General features: G+C 41.8%; 1 protein-coding gene across 1 annotated transcript; it reads right to left on the minus strand.

The window, feature by feature from the left end:
- Positions 1-2,563: 2,563 nt before the first annotated feature.
- On the minus strand, positions 2,564-13,194 carry LOC143138715 (inactive all-trans-retinol 13,14-reductase-like). The gene is made up of 11 exons (XM_076299133.1): positions 13,038-13,194; positions 10,326-10,508; positions 8,414-8,655; positions 6,970-7,165; positions 6,521-6,718; positions 6,141-6,260; positions 5,243-5,381; positions 4,912-5,021; positions 3,833-3,999; positions 2,951-3,110; positions 2,564-2,724 (listed from the first exon to the last, which is right to left on the minus strand). Exons 1-11 carry the CDS (start codon positions 13,192-13,194, stop codon positions 2,564-2,566), a joined length of 1,833 nt encoding a protein of 610 aa, XP_076155248.1.
- Positions 13,195-16,799: the final 3,605 nt, after the last annotated feature.

Below are 16,799 nucleotides of genomic sequence, written 5' to 3' on the forward strand. Positions count from 1 at the left end.
CTTTATTGTCCCATAGGGATAATCATTTTCACACATCTTCTTTCATGTTCCATAGCACAAATGCACTGCCGGATGGTTTATGAATGTGGTGGCAGCACTTTGATTGGGTGTGAAGCAGTACCTGGTGTTACATGTAGCCATTGTGTGAATATGAGGATGAGTGACAGTTTTAGGACTCAACGTGTTTCAACATTCTGTGTGAATTTGTCTGTATATATTTTGTGAAATTTACATTTATACATTATGACTCATCGACACTGTTATTGCAATGCACATCAATAAAAATGATGGACACAATTATGGTTGTCATGGTTCTGTTGTTTATGTGAAGTTAATCAAGACTAGTGCAAAGCACCCTTAGGGTGTGTTGCATTCGTTGTCTGTGACACTCAAGTGATCTCCCCTGAGTCTATTACCCTGAACCTCAGCCTTATCCATCACTGTCTCCCCCAGGCTTTCCGCACCACACCACACCACACCACACCACAAGGCTTTTTAGGTACTGTAAGCCATTCTAACTGATTTTTTTTTTGTTGGGGGGGGTGTGCCTTCAATTTGATGGGAGATTTGTCTTTGCATCCAATCCTGAACTGTTGTGGTAAAAATTAAGTATTAATCCACAAAGAGGCAAAAAGTAACACACAGGCAAACTGACCGTACGGCAGAGAACAAAGCTTTATTCACAATGCCGGAGATAGGTTACAAACACACAAGCATCCTAGGCGAGCATAAGAGCAACAAGTCTGTCGTGACAAAGTCTTATCGTTATTTATAGGACTAAACAGGGTATTCTTGATGGATTACATAACATGAAAGTAAAAAAGAGCTGTCATGATAAATAAAGTTAATTATAAGAAGGCTGTTATTACTCCAGACTCCCTAAGGCGGTTGACTTCAGAGGTCATGGACAAGAGAAAACGCAAAATAACTCCTTGTAATGACCATCTTTGTAATGTTGGACAACAACAACCTGAGTAGACATTTAACAGCTAAAGTGTAGTCTAATAACTGGAAATTTCCCCACACTGGACATCAACGAAGAGCTGCCAACCCTCACACATTCGATTGGTGTAAGAGAGCATGGAGCCAATCAAATGAATGAATCTCACTCTCAATGTGTGAGAGTTGGCAGCTCTGCTGACCTGTACCCTAAACCTGCACCCCCTGAAAGGAGCGGTGAGCTTGCTGTCTGGTGTGTTTTGTTTGGTGTTTGGTTCAAATATCAACAAATAGCATCACTAACAGCCCATATAAACCAGTCAATCTGAGAGGAAATGTTGACCTAATGACATGGAATTGAAATGTTCACTTCGTGGAAGATATTCTCAGTTTCCCTCAGACTCAGACCCAGATGTTTTCACTAAATTGCCATGCAAAACACATTTAGCAAATAAGGTATTTAATGACACTGATAACCTCAACATCATCCAATTCACTTAGCCAACTCACCTGCCACAACCTAGTGTTGGCTACAGCCATTTACACACTCACAAAACTGGTACAGTTTTGTCATTTCTGATAATCCCTAATCAAATTGTAATGCTACATGTATAATACTTCACAAAGTCCTGTACAAGGAAAGATTATAAGAATATGTTTTTTTTCTTTTTGGGCAAATGAGAAGGTATAGGAAAACCATTAGTCTCCCTTCCATTTAAACCGCATGAAACAAAATATGACAATGATAATAGTTAAGCACTCAAAGTCATTAATACATATCCACACTGCCAACAGTGCTGCTAAAAATAATGATAACTGGAAACTACAATTTTAAATAGTGGTCTTGCTCATAGACAGTAATTCATCATATTTTAGACACCAACATCACCCCGATCTTAGGCATCACATTAATGAACATGAATGTGAATATTTTGGAGAGGCTTATCTTTTTATTAGTCAGAGTGGATGCTCATGACGTTATAGTTACCGTACCTACTATTGGTAGTGTAGAGGGGTCTTTTGTCAAATCTAGTATTAGACTTACTAGACTAGACTACAAGACTATACAATAATTCTATGCTAAGTTAACTACTATCACCTACATCATCAACAACAACAACAACAAATTGCATTTATAGAGCGTTTTTCAAGGCACCCAAAGCGCTTTAAAGGGAAGAGGGAACCTCACTAACCAACACCAACACATGTGTAGCACCCACCTGGCATTTTGTGCCAGAACGCTCACCACACACCAGCTTGAGGTGGAGAGTAAGGGAATGAATGAATGAGCCAATTACACTGGGGGGTGATTAGGGGGCCAGATTGAATGAGCCAATGACACTGGGGGATGATTAGGGGGCCAGATTGAATGAGCCAATTACACTGGGGGATGATTAGGGGGCCAGACTAAATGAGCTAGGTTGGGAATTTAGTCAGGACAGTGGGGAACCCCCTACTCCCTGCGATAAGTGCCATGGGATCTTTAATGACCACAGTGAGTCAGGACCCCTGTTTAACGTCTCATCAGAAGGACGGCGTCTTCTACAGCACAGTGTCCCTGTCACTGCACTGATTGAGGCATTGGGATCGATGTTTGGCCAGAGGCTATCAACTACGATTACGACTAACAAAACATTTTCTGCAATGCCTGAACAACGCTGTTCCTTTTAAGTTTCTTCTTTATAAACAAGAGGTCGACGTAGAGGATGTGACCAAGTACTATGGAGGCACAGATCAGTCCACCGTGCAGGGCCCCCGCAATACCACAGCTGAACACGTCCTGACCTGATACACACACACACACACACACACACACACACACACACACACACACACACACAACGACAGGGAGGTGGGGACATGGGAACAAAAGAGAGGGAGAAAATACATGCATTAGACCAATGCAAATACACAGCCGTACTGTACAGACAGAATGAGACTCTGCATGCATACTCAGACACTTGCATATCCACAGCCAGAACAATCGTCTGACACACATACTTACACTTACCTGAGATGTAAAGGTTTTTAATGGGTGTGTCACAGCGGTTCTTGGCCATGGAAATGGGGTCGTAGCGTGCCAGGTTTTGCTCGGAGGAGTACATGGCGCCCCGGTGTGCTCCTAGGTAGTGTGCGTTGGACAGGGGGGTGGACACCTCCTGGTACACCAGCTAATAGGGTGGACAGACAGAGATAATCATCGTCATGTATAGTTGTGATTTTAACTTGGAAACGCTGCAAGGGGACATAATGCAATTAGGGTACAAAGTTAGTCATTACTAGTAGTAGCTCAGTTAATCTCAAATGGTGCAAGTCAGCTGACAAGCATGCAGTCTGAAGTGAGGGGGGTGAGTTCACTTTTTAATATATTCTATCCTCTTAATTAGGTATCCATCTGTCCTGGGAGTGTCTGATCTCATGACACACATACACAGACAGACATGAGAGGTCAAGGTCACTCTGACATGAGAGGTCAAGGTCACTCTGTCATATTGCAGTTAGTATGTGCTGATAGAATACTGCTGATGGACACTAATTCTAGAGACTAATAGACTAACTGATCCAGGGTCCTGTGTATGTGTGGGAAAAGAGCTGGGATAGCATGCAGTAGCCCAAAAGGTTGTGGGTTCAATTCCCGGCTTCCCCCACTGCGCCCTTGAGCAAGGCACTTAACACTCTTTTGCTTCAGGAAACAATGGCCCTTGCTACTGTATATAATCGACATATGTAAGACGCTTAGCGACTGCTAAAGGAAAAACAATAAATAAATGAATCAAAGAACAAATATTGTTGAAATTCCTTTCAATGTTCGCTGACCAATAGTGGCTGATTTTTGTTTTCTAGTTTATAGTTGTTTAAGACCCTCTATTTGCCATGTACTTAGCCTGCCTACCTTGTCTTTTAGCTTGGGGAAATGCTCGCAGGCCCAGTTAAAGAGATTGTTGGCGAATCTCATCTTGTACTCTGTGTAGTCGTCTCCTCTCTTTCTGACGGTTGTGTCCTTCCACTCCTCAAACCACTCGTAGTTCACCATGGCCAGGATGGTCATGCAGGTTTTACCTGCCCAGGTAAGCATCAAAGTTAGCACCTCAGAGGTGTGTGTGCGTATGTGCCATGGACTGTATAAAATACGTATGTGCGCGCCATGCAGACATTTTTGAATTACTGGGTTGTTGCACGCCATTCTATACATTCTATATACATCATATCCATCCAGCCATTCACAAATACCATTCATCTCCCACACACCTACACAAACACCCACATGTGTTCTAAAAAAACACCTTATTAATAAGACGCATTAGGGCAATTCCACGCAAAACTGTCACATATGTATACAAGCGGGCGCCATCTTGGGAAAACAGTCAGATGACAATTCAGCTCACGTTGCACGACATTGGACTGGAGCAACGCAAGCTGAACTGTCACGTGACTGTTTTCCCAAGATGGTGCCCGCTTGTATACGTGAACGGTACTGTTTCTAAACTATCTTTTTAATAAACTGTCTGTACACTTACAAAGTTGTCAATGCTTCGGTTTACATGTAAGGCCACTCATTATGTTACCGTGGAAGTGTGGAGCTATTTTGAGCCTTGTTAGTGGTATAGAAATAGCTATTTCTTTTTACTTTGCGTGTGCCCTGAAGACTAGCGTTAAGCGCTAATTAGCGGTTTGTGGTAAAACTGGTCACGTTCGATTAGTATGAAAACATATCCCAGAGAGCGGACGAACTCGATACACATGTGTTATTAACCCCTAGGTTCATTTTGCGCCGGAATTGTCCTTTAATGTTGTCATCAGCGAACTTCATTCAACTGCACTTGTGATTGAAGTATGCCGATCAGTTGTGGATGCTCGTAAATTGCGGTAGAGGGCGGAGAAAGGTTAGTTACCAGAAGAGCTGCTGGTTTGATAAATACTGCGCACAATGAGGAAGCACAATGTGCGCTAATACCAAGTGTGTAGTCTCACCTGGGTGTTTAACTTTAGATGTCGGGTCTTTGGCAGACGGGAAAGTGAAGTACATCATGGGGATATTGTCAGGAGCCTCCTCTTTGCTCAAACTGAAGTAATTATCCATCCTGTGAACAGAAAGTTCAACTCAATTCAGTTCAGTTCAGTTCAGTTCAATTCAGTTCGGTTCAATTAAATTCAGCTCAGCTCAGCTCAATTAAATTCAGTTCAAATCAATTCAATTCAAATTAATTACATTCACTCAATTCGATCAAATTTGATTGCAGTCCATTTAATTCCATTCATCAATTTAATTCTATCTTCAAGTATTTTGCATAGAGGTCCTCACAATCCATCCATGTCGTTGTTCCTGAAGAGCCATGTGTTGGTTGACCCAATGTCGAGCTCTTCAGGGGTGGCATCGAAGCCAGAGAATACGAGGAAGCAACCTCTTCCCGGTTTTACCAGGTCCAGACGTGCCTGGATGTCTGTAAAATAAATGATCATTACCTTTCACTATGTTTAAATAAATACAAAAACTTGATTCACAAAGCTTGAAGAACTGTAAATCTTTCTCTCATACCAAGTGATGAAAGTAACCCTCTACAGAATAAATGACATAATTTAATTTAAATAAATTTAATTTAATGTTTAAATAATAAAAGATAAAAGCTTGCATGACACAATGTATCACATATTCATGATGTATCCTGAATTGAGGATATGGATATTTTTCTAAATGTGTAGCCTATACTTCCCTATTTAACCTGATAGGATTCCTGTTTTAAGTGGCCATGTCACCCATATTCAGGGTAATTTCACCAATATTCAGGCTATGTATTTTGTGTAGCAAAGTATATCATGCAGTATTGTGTAGCAACTAGTGTAGAGTATGTTTATTACTTGTCTTCCTTCCTTTCATTTTCAGCTTGCGTCTTGAATTGTATAGTGTTAAATACAGAATAAAAATTCCCTACAGTACCCTACGGGGGGGGGGGGGGGGGGGGGGTTGACCCCCTTTTTTTTTCCAAAAAGTGGAAAAGGTACCCTGTTTTGTTCCTTTTTTGATTCAAATCACACCTGCTACAAAAGAGCACTTGTTTGAAATGACAGTAGCGCTTAGTAGCGCTCGGAGCCAGTAGCGCTTAGTAGCGCTCGGAGCCATTTTTGTTTTTTCTCTCTCTATTGTTTGTTGTTGGTCCCTTTCCTTGTTTCCTGTTGTATGTGGTAGAGATGCCATGACTCACCATGCTTCATGTGAACCTCGGGAGGCAGAAAGTTCTTGAAGGTGTTGAAGAGTCCACAGTTGGAGATCACGATGGGGGCTTTCACCTCCACTTCCCCTTGGCCTTTCCTCACAGCCACACCTGGCCAATCACATCACAACAAACAGTGCATTCAGAAAAACATATCAAAGATCACTACAAATGAGTAAAATGAAGATTTTCTATATGTGTAACTTGCATACATGTTTCATGTTTTAAGATAGACAGATAGATAGATAGATAGATAGATAGATAGATAGATAGATAGATAGATGACTGACTGAGTTGTCACAAGAGAAAGCCAAGCCCTGAGTAATCTATTCTAAACTAGAGGGGCCATCTCAATCCAGACCAGTACTCACCACAGGCAGCGCCATCTTTATCCAACAGGACCCGAGTGACCGGAGCTCTCACCAGCACTTCACCGCCATACTTGCGGATGGTGTTGCTGATGTGGTAGGGGATCTCACTGGCGCCCCCTTTAGGATAGTAGGCTCCACGCTTGTAGTGGTGGATGAGGAGGGCATTGATAAGAATGCTGGAGTCCCTGGGAGGCACACCTACAGGGCAAAGAGAGAGAGTGCGTGAGTGAGTTTGTGTGTGTGTGTGTGTGTGTGTGTGTGTGTGTGTGTGTGTCTTGGGGGGGTGGGTGATGGCAGCCTTTACCTTCCCAGTTATACTACATGGTTCAATGGTGCAGTTTAATTAATTTAATCAAATTTTATTTCTATTTTATTTCTATTTGTCTCATTTTAATGCAACAGTTTTGGGAAGCTATGGTAAAAGAAGATGACCGGGAAATGCCACTCACCATAGAAGAGGTATGAGAAGATGACCTGGAGGTCCTTGTTGCTGGTGACCTGGTCAGCCCAGGTGGTGGCGCTGGTGCCAGACAGGCGGAAGATGTTGCAGTAAAGGTCAGCGATGCCGGACTTGAGCAGCAAGAGGGCCAGCCAGCGGGGGATGAGCTTCAGGCAAGGCAGCAAGTGGGTCTTCCTGGCACACATCTACAGCGGCAACACCAAGCAAAAAGATCCTATAAAACCCTCAGCATTTATCCATTTAATAACAATAATAATAATAATAATAATAATAATAATAATAATAATAATAATAATAATAATTTAAGTACATGCTTTACAGGCATTACTCGATGAGACACCTAATCCACCTAAAAAACACTGTAGAGAATCCAGCTGGTTAGTCTCTGTTCTGAAATCATCTTCTTTGGATATTCCCCTAGGTGTCCCTCTTTCAAAGTCATAGCATGGTATATCTCTCACTCTCAGATGCACGCATGCACACACACACAAACACAAACACACACTCTCAATCCATTTTCTAAATCAAGCCCAGAGCTGGTATTCTGTAGCCTGGAAGCCAGCCGAACTTAGCCCCGCCTACAACATTTGAGGTCGGGAAGTTCGGTCTGGAATTGTTCCGTTGAGGAGTAACTATGCCTGAACCAAAGCCGTTTAGACCAATCAAATTGTCTGGGTGGGCTTTGTACGATGATAGACAAGGCACTGTTGCTGATCTGTCCATCACGTCATCTGAGCACACTTCTGACGACGCCAGGCTATGTATTCTGGTATTTGTAGCTAGAAAAAATTTTGCCTAGTTAGAATGTACAAGCACATATTTGGCATAGCTACAATATTTGAGTGTATTTCGATATGTTTGTTTGTATGTATGTATGCAGCTATGTACAGTATGTAAAAGTGAAATAAATCATTAATTATAATAAATCACTGCAAAACATTACATGAGGATCAGCTTACATTTATAACAGTAAGATCTTTTCAGGAAATAATACAATGTGACACATCACAGAGTATTTATGACATGTATATGCATTACCCTCTGTACATATGTACATACACTGTATACATACGAAAAATCTATGTATATTTTGTATTGTATACTGGGGTTAGTCTGTAACACAAACATGGCTGTCGTCTACACATATTCCGCCCCTTCTACCGCCAAAGGTGGTAATCATTGTGCCAATCATGTGGTATGTTGTGACTACATCGTGACAATCATATGTTGTGATCTCGCAGCTTGAGCGAGGTTGGTGTCGTGAAGCCTTGCGCATGCGCAGTTCTGCCTGAAATAGATGACCGATAAGTGCCCAAAATGCGTTGCAATATGGGCGCCGAGTGGAGGTACTGCCTAAAAGGACTTTGATAAAAGTGCCTCAGTGCCCTACTTCCATTCCCTGACTGCAGGGGGCAGTGTGCCCCATCCCATACCTTCATGAGTTTGAAGAACTTCTCGACGGCCTCGGCGTCGTCTGGGAACTGCTTTTTCAAGTGTGCCTCCATGGCGGTCTTGCCGGTGTAGAGACTGTACTCGCGGCGTTCCTCCCCCAGGCCAATGTGGATGGTGTCAAAGTGTTGGGGCAGGGTCACAAATTCCAGCTGGCCCTCTGTGATCTGGTCAAAGGCCACCTGCAACAGGCTGTTTTTGTGCAGCTGACCAAGGTAGTGAAGACCTGTAAACACACACACACAAACACACACACAACACATTACAGTTTTTTACAACTGTTTACACACAAAACTCTGTGTCTATTTTTCAAAACTCTACACACAAAACCCACTATTGCTCACACAAAATGCAAAATGCCTCAAATCTCCAACAAAATGACAAACAACATTCAAGCTGTTATAAACATATAATGTCGCCTCACATTATAAACACTTGTATGTGTGTGTGTGTGTGTGTGTGTGTGTGTGTGTGTGTGTGTGTTGAGATGAGGGTGGCAGTTGGGCATGCATGTATAGGCCTATAGACCCTTTCAACTGCAGAAAAAAACATGTGTGTTTCTAAGGCATTTCCGGAGGCACAGAAAACCACACTGAGCTAATGGTAACTTAGGGACAAACACAAATAAAAAAGATGTAAAGTTTTACGTAAAGTCCACTTTTTGTAGAGCATTACGCTAAAGTCCGATTCATTTTCATTTCAAAGTAGGCTATCTGCATTGGTTCTGAACATTTCAACCGGAAATCCTCTAGGAACAGATTGAAAGGCCATAATTAGATGGTGTTCAGTAAAGTAATGAGAGTTCAAATATGTTGTGTTTGAAAAACAAAATCGAGTAACTTCGGTTAGATTTTTGTGTGTTAGGTAGAGTTATGTATGGTGTTTTATGAAATTGAAAATTGAGTCAAAGGCTGAGAATTAGTGTAGAGTTTTGCAGATTTGGTGTAAGGTTATGGTGTTTGAGTGACATGTTTCAACCATTGTGTGACAAGCAAAGATTTACTGTGTAAACAGCTGAAAAAAACTGTAAAATAATTGTTTTAGTACCCAAAGATGGGCAGCAGGAGGCAGCAGCAGGGCAGCTGATTGGCTAAGGAGGCCACCTTAGTAGGTGTGTCTATCTTGATTCTTTCCCCTCTAGTTCGGTTTTCTTTGTTCCGCTGACTATAGTTGGTTATCAAGGTATTATCAGAATGGTCAGTCCCTAAAACTCAGTTTATGATTAGAGCAACAACAACAGCAACAGCAAGTTGCCTACAGTGAGCTGCCTGCTACAACAGCGGCGCTCGGGGAGCAGTGAGGGGTTAGGTGCCTTGCTCAAGGGCACTTCAGCCGTTCCTAATGGTCAGGGTTCGAACCGGCAACCCTCCGGTTACAAGTCCGAAGCGCTAACCAGTAGGCCACGGCTGCCCCAATTATTGGCATTATTATTGCCCCAATTATTGGCATTATCAATTTCTGTAAGAATCCAAATTCAGTAGACATCTCTCCCTGAGATTCAGTTATCTCCCTGATTTCTCCCTGATCATTCAGTTATAAGGGTAGCTTTAAAATTGGTTTCAACAACATTGAATTTTTGACTTCCAACTTGCATTGCTTTTTAAGTATTCATCAGTGTATTCAGAGTATCATTCCGCTGTCGTTTCTACTGTACTGTATTAAAACAAAGAATATTGATCCATATTAAATGAACATTTTATTTGTACTGACTGTAATATAGGCCTATACACTTACATTTTGTAGTTGACAAATGCAAGTCGCAAAAACAATGTTCTAATGTTGGACATTATAGTGTATGAGGTCCCCTGACAGTGTTGGCCATAACCCTCCCCTGTCTATACTAGGCACAGCAAGCATAACTTAAGTCAACAACCCTCGTGTAGTAGGCCTACTCACCAACATCGAATTCAAAGCCTTTCTCCGTGAAGGTGTGGCAGCATCCACCAGCCTGGTCGTGTTGTTCCAGAACTAGAACCCTCTTCCCTTGTTTGGCTAGACACGCGGCGGCGCTCAGGCCTCCGAGCCCGCTGCCGATGACGATGGCGTCCAGGTTCTCTGGGATTCTCTCCCGACTGAAACCTACACAGAGGAGACAAAGGGGAGACACTTTGAAACGACCAATCATCACACAAAGACAAATCATCACAATCGCAGGAGGAGGTCAAAGGAGCAGGAGGACGAAGGGTCAAACATGGGCTCACAGTATGCTGGTCATCAAAGGAGAAGTCAGCCTTATGTTCTGCGCTGTTATTTTTTATTTTTTAAAGACAACTATCCTAATCTACAGTACAATAGCCTAAATTGACTACCATTACCACAATAAGTCCAAATGTTGCCAGAATAAAATTTAAAATGTCAATATAGTACTGTCTTGTGTTGTTTAACGTGAGTGAGAGACAAGTGATTGCGATAGGCTACTGTACATTCTTCATTCGAACAGCTGACTATGATGAATCTCCAGGTTACACTCTCTAGTAAAGATTCATAAATAGTGTAATTGTTCTTTAATATGCTTTTTAATCCTTTGGATTTTGGCCGAGACCACAAGTGTGAAGTTAATAGCCTAATAAAAACAGAAATAGGATGAGCAGATAAGACTTCTGTGTTGTTGGGCTAAGAGAAAGGCTTCTGATGTGACAATGGCTTGCATTATAATGCGGAGAATAAAGTCTTTGACATTGCCCATGCACACCCCAAATGCTTCATATTTCACTATGTATCCAGGGCCATTGCTGGCTATTGGGTGCCTGAATTACTTTGTGGAGACCCAATCAACCCCAACTCCCACCACCCCATAACTACTAAAATAAAATAAAATGCCTATAACTTACAGACTATTACGGTGTATGTGTTTTCAAATATTCATGTAAAAGAAATGCTACTAACTTGATGAAGTAGGCTATTGATAAATGGTGCGTTACCACTTTAAGATTTCTAATTTCACCTTCCACCAAGATAATAGCCTACATTGGTGTGGAGATAGTGGAAGTGATGTGAGCCTTCAGGCAATACATGACATGGCTGCGTGTTTAGTTTGCTGTATAATCCATGTTAAACTTTGAGAAATTACAGAACAGAATGAGATTATGCTAAGGACAGCTGAGAGACTGATGCAGACTAGCCAGTCTACAGACGGTGTATGATGAATCAACCTCTCACGAATATTGCATGCTCGCTAGAGTTAGCTTTGATGTGCTGAGAGCGGCGCCAATGCGTACTGTTTATTCGGAACATTTTGGAGTGTCCCCTCAGGCACTTAGCGCGTGATTATGACATTGTTAATCGAGCAGAATAATAATCCTTTTAGTCCGTTTTTAAGAAACTGAGTAGCCTACCGTCTCTCAATGGTGTTGAGCACTGACGCCAAGGGGCATTTTTATAAATTTGTTCATGGTGTCGCTTTAATTACAGTTAAAGTCACTAAGGGCTGACAGACTAGCCCTTACCTCACCTCATAGTATTACGGATGTTCGGGAAGGAGAATAAGACCACATTTTGCATTCATTTTTTATTGCACAGACGAGTTTCGGTGTAGTGCCTTGACTAGCATTTAAAGCATGTGCCTTTGACAGATGTAGGATTAATAAAATAAAAATGACGTTCATAGGGCGGTGGGTCAGTAGTACCCATACCATGAACATGCCCAAGTGGCCACGGGGACCCTGGTTCGAGTCCGACCTGCGTGGGGTGGGATAATTTCCCGATCCTACCGAATCTAACACTACTCACTTCGTGTCACTCTTCGCTGTCCTATCTGAATAAAGGCAAAAAGCCCAAAAAGCCCAGTATATAAAAAAATACTGTGTTGATTGTAATTAGTAGTTGTATAGGGTCCATACCGATGCGTGCAAATGCAACACTTTATTAGTGCATGCCATGAATATAAATACACTACTGGTCAATGGTTTGAGATCACTTAGAAATATCCATTCTACTCGATTAGGACTACCAGCTGAGATCAGTTGCATCGTTTTTTTCAACCGTTTTGCAGTTATGTAAGCACATACAGTAATGTAATCTGAACACTGCTGCCCTGATTTAAAAAAAGCAATGCAACTGATCTCAGCTGGTATTCTGTCTATAATGGAGTGGAATGGAAAGTGACCCCAAACATTTGACTGGTAGTGTATATTAAACACATACAGGTGCATTTTTTAAAAAAATTGAAAATTACAGAAAGACTCAGGAAACCTTTGCCAGTGTTTTGACTTATAGCTGACTAGAGCTCTTCTCAGGTCAACATTTCTGTATTATACAATATGTTTTTTTTAGATATATTTTGATATATATTTATATTCCTATTTTCTATATATATATATATATATATTGATATATTTTTGATTTCCAGGAGCTGTAAGATAAAAAAAATAAGCCGTGAAATATTTCACTTTCATGTAATCAAACTAGAATAAATGAAAGTTTAACTTTTTTGTTTATGTAAAGCACATTGAATGACCTCTGTGTATGAAATGCGCTATATAAATAAAGTTGACTTAACTTGACTTTCTGAAACAAATTACGGAAAAAAAATGAACTATTCCAGGATATTAAATTTTTTAGATACACCAGTATACCATGTTATGTGTGAAGATAGACAGAGCCACTCACCTTTCTTCAGGACCTTGTCTCTCTTCCTCTGGTCCAGTTCTATTGGTTCTTTGGGCCGCACTGACTCCAGAGAGAACGGGCTCCGAGTCCCAAAGAGGTACCAGTAGGTTCCCCCGGTGAAGACCAAGGACCACACCAGAAACACCAGCAGCCACATGCTGAGAGCCAAGCCTCTGGTCCAGAGATCCACACAGCAGACGAGCGATAAGCAAGCAGCAGGCGCTTACACAGAGACAGCAAGAACTGATGCACACAAGCACGCACCCTAGCCAGCTCAGCGGAGAGACACCGGTTGTTTCAGTTTGAGTTGAACAAAAAAAAAGCAACTAAAGTAGAACCAGCAGAAGAAGGGAATTGAAAGAGAGAGAGAGGGAGATTGGAGGTTTTACAAACAACAAATACAGAAAGAAGTAATATTAAAATGTATAATTAGATGGTACCAAAACAATGAGGTTTCAGAAAGAAGAGATGAGGCGAGGAGGTGGAGAGAGCACGCCAGAGGAAGATAAAAGGGATTCACTGTCTGAGAGACACGCTGCCAAAGGAAGGCTTCTCATCGTGCTTATATGGCCCTATGGGTGTGGCCTGTGCACTTTTTTGACCATTAAAACGGACCAATTAAAATTAATCACTTATACAGTCACTTATAGTGATTATACAATCACTATACAGTCACACTTAACAGAAGACATCCCTTTCAAAACATCTGAAGAATTGCTGGCCAAGATAAGAGACTTGTCAGCATTCATCCTCTGTGATCACATAACATTGTAATAAGTATTGGATAATTTGTCAGTATCTGATTCTGTGTTATGAATTTCTCCTGAATTTCCCCTTGGGGATCAATAAAGTATCTATCTATCTATCTATCTATCTGTTATAATTTCACAGCCATGATCACTACAAGGGTGAGAAAGATGACCTAACTGCACACTGACTATCTGTAGACTGTCTGTAGCCACACTTATGTTTGTGGAAAAAAAAATTGCTGACAGGAATACTAGCACAAAACAGTGTGTGAACATTGGCCCTTGGTGCAGTCGCTAATCTGGACCTAGTTACCCCATCATGATGTAACAGTTGTAAATAGTTGTAAATGAGTAAACCTTTGTGATACGTTATCTCATTACGCTGAGTAATGTGTCGCCTTTTTGTGCAGCTTCATGGCGGAACGCTGGACGTTATTAGACACATGCCAATTTTACCCCCAAGGAGGGTAGACATAAAGGCGAAGCGTTTCATTCCGTCACCAGTGTAAATGCGTTAAGACGGAATGGGGGGGGGGGTTGTGGGCTGTGGAAGGGGGACATGGGCGGGGGTGTCTAGGTGATGTTACCAAGGCAACCCACCACTTGGAGATTTAAAAACACAAACAGCTGATCAGAATGAGCAACAACAACAAAGGAGAAAGAAGACATGGCAAACTGAAGACCGAAGACGTTGAGCGCAAGAGTCCGACATTATAAGCATCGACACATAGTACTGCACTATGATGCAAAGCAACTTCACTTGAATTTGTAGGGTTCTAAAAATGTGAGTTCTCCCGCCATTGTTTTGAAAATCACACACCTGACTGCTGCATCTGAAGGCCCATGCATAAGTTATAGGCCTACACCTATCACTCTACACGCCCCCTGTTGCACGTCACGTTTTAATTGGTTAGCTGGTCCTGCCTCCTGGCTCCCCAAAATGCCAGATTGTATGTGAACAGACAATGAATGATTCGCCTCGTTTTTAGACACACAATGCGGCACAAAGACAAGACATCTCCACTCCCTGTGATCTCTATCTAAAAACGGCTATAGTCTTTAATCCCGGGGTGAAGGGGTGAGGGGGTGGAATTAAATTTAGGAGCCAGAAGACAACGTGAAGAGAATGCAATCTGTTCCTAGAGGAAATGTTCAAAACCAATGCAGATACTTTGAAATGAAAATGAATCGGACTTTAGCGTAATGCTCTACAATATGTTGACTTTAAAAACTTGTTTTTTCACATTTTTTCAAGTTACCATAAGCTAAATTTTGTTTTCTGTGCCACCGGAAATGCTTTAGGAACACACGTGTTTGTTTATGCACAGGTGTATAAAATCAAGCATCTATATTATGAATGAAGACAGCACGTGCACGGTGCTTGATTAATACATCTGTGGAAAAGGGACCTGATGAAACCCATGAATATCCAGTCAATGAAGACAACCATACAAGGTGGTCAGCTATTAAACGTGAATGATACGTGTTCAGGCCACATTGGCTGGAAACAGGCAGTGAATCTGCCTACAAAGGAAAGAGGAAAAAGAGCTAAAAAGGGCGCAATTGTTCAGTTAGCAAAAGCATTTTACTATGCGTTATTAAAATTACTATGATTATTGAAACTAGATGTATGTCATTATTATCATTTAAATATTATATTTGTTTTTTTTTTGTTTTTGTTTTTTTTTTGGGGGGGGGGGCACCACAAAGCAGTTCTGCTTTGGGCCCCCAAATGGGCAGCAGCAGCACTGGGCAGAGTGGTACAACATACCGCTGACCGCTGCCCAGTCCTGCACATTCTCTCCACAAAAATAAATCACACTTGTCAATTTGTCTCCATCTCCTACTCCTATTTTTGTGTATGTAAATGAGTATGTGCATAGTGTGTGTTTGTTTTTATATGTGTGCATGCTTCTGTATGTGTGTGCGTGTGCGCGTAGGTGCGTGCATGTAGGGGTGCGTGTTTATGTGTGTGTGTGTGTGCGTGCATGTGTGTGCGTGAGTGTGTGCATGCGTGTGAGTGTGTGCGTGCCTGTGTGTGTGCATGTGTACTGTGTACTGTGTGTGTGTGTGTGTGTGTGTCTTTATGTGTGTGTGTGTGTGTGTGTGCGTGCATACATGCGTCTGTGTGTGTGACATGTCAGCCAAAGATACCTGCGATTACACCTCGTTTTTGCTTTTTCATTTTTAACTAGGTGGCGCTATACCTCAAATGAGTGGATATGGGATGGTTTGGCATGGCCCCTCAAGAAAAAAAATTGGTCATCCTAGGCCATACGGTTCTCGAGATATTCACAGAAAACTGTGTCCGGCCTGCCCTCCTTTCGGGGGGCCTGGTGTGGTGGGTGGGCGACGGATCAAAGCAAAAAATTATGATTCCGTGTCATCCTTGTAGGGCTACATGCCCACCAAGTTTCGTGCAGTCCAGTCTTTCAGTGTCCCGGATACCGTTGAGGGAAATTCACTGAATTTCCGCTAGCACGGCAGTCATAATTATATATTATTGTAATTACATCAATGGCAACGTACAAGGCCAATTACTCAATGTTTCTGGCAAAGTAGAGCAGGTGCATTGAGCAATGCCTGCTTCAAAGAGTTTTGTTTTTATTAGCTAATATCTTTGGCTCTGTTTAAAAGCTGCCTGCTGCCTCCCTCCCTACATAGAGAGCTGTCTCACTAGACATGACTTTGGATTAAATGCATGTTTTAACAATGAGCGTAGCACTCGAGAATCTTTGGTTAACACGGCGTTGTGACGTTAGCAAAAGCCGGACGTTAAACTAAACTAGCTTACGGAAGCTAGCAAGCTAATGGTAGAAATTAGTTTTGACGGGCGGCAGATATATCAGACCAGACACTATCAATGGTTACAACAATGGTATAATCAGATAGTAAAGCATTTATGTCTCGCTACAAATCTATAAATCTAAGCAAAATAATGTCACACAAATCACATTTCAACAGATTCAGCAGTCATTACCGGTGTCATCTGCCATCTTTGTTTACTTTTCAC

The sequence above is a fragment of the Alosa pseudoharengus genome, unplaced genomic scaffold (genome assembly GCF_046254945.1).
Source record: "Alosa pseudoharengus isolate Yale_2024_CS ecotype anadromous, Long Island Sound unplaced genomic scaffold, YU_APseudo_1.1 YU_APseudo_1.1_scf_21, whole genome shotgun sequence".
NCBI classification, from domain to species: Eukaryota; Metazoa; Chordata; class Actinopteri; order Clupeiformes; family Clupeidae; genus Alosa; species Alosa pseudoharengus.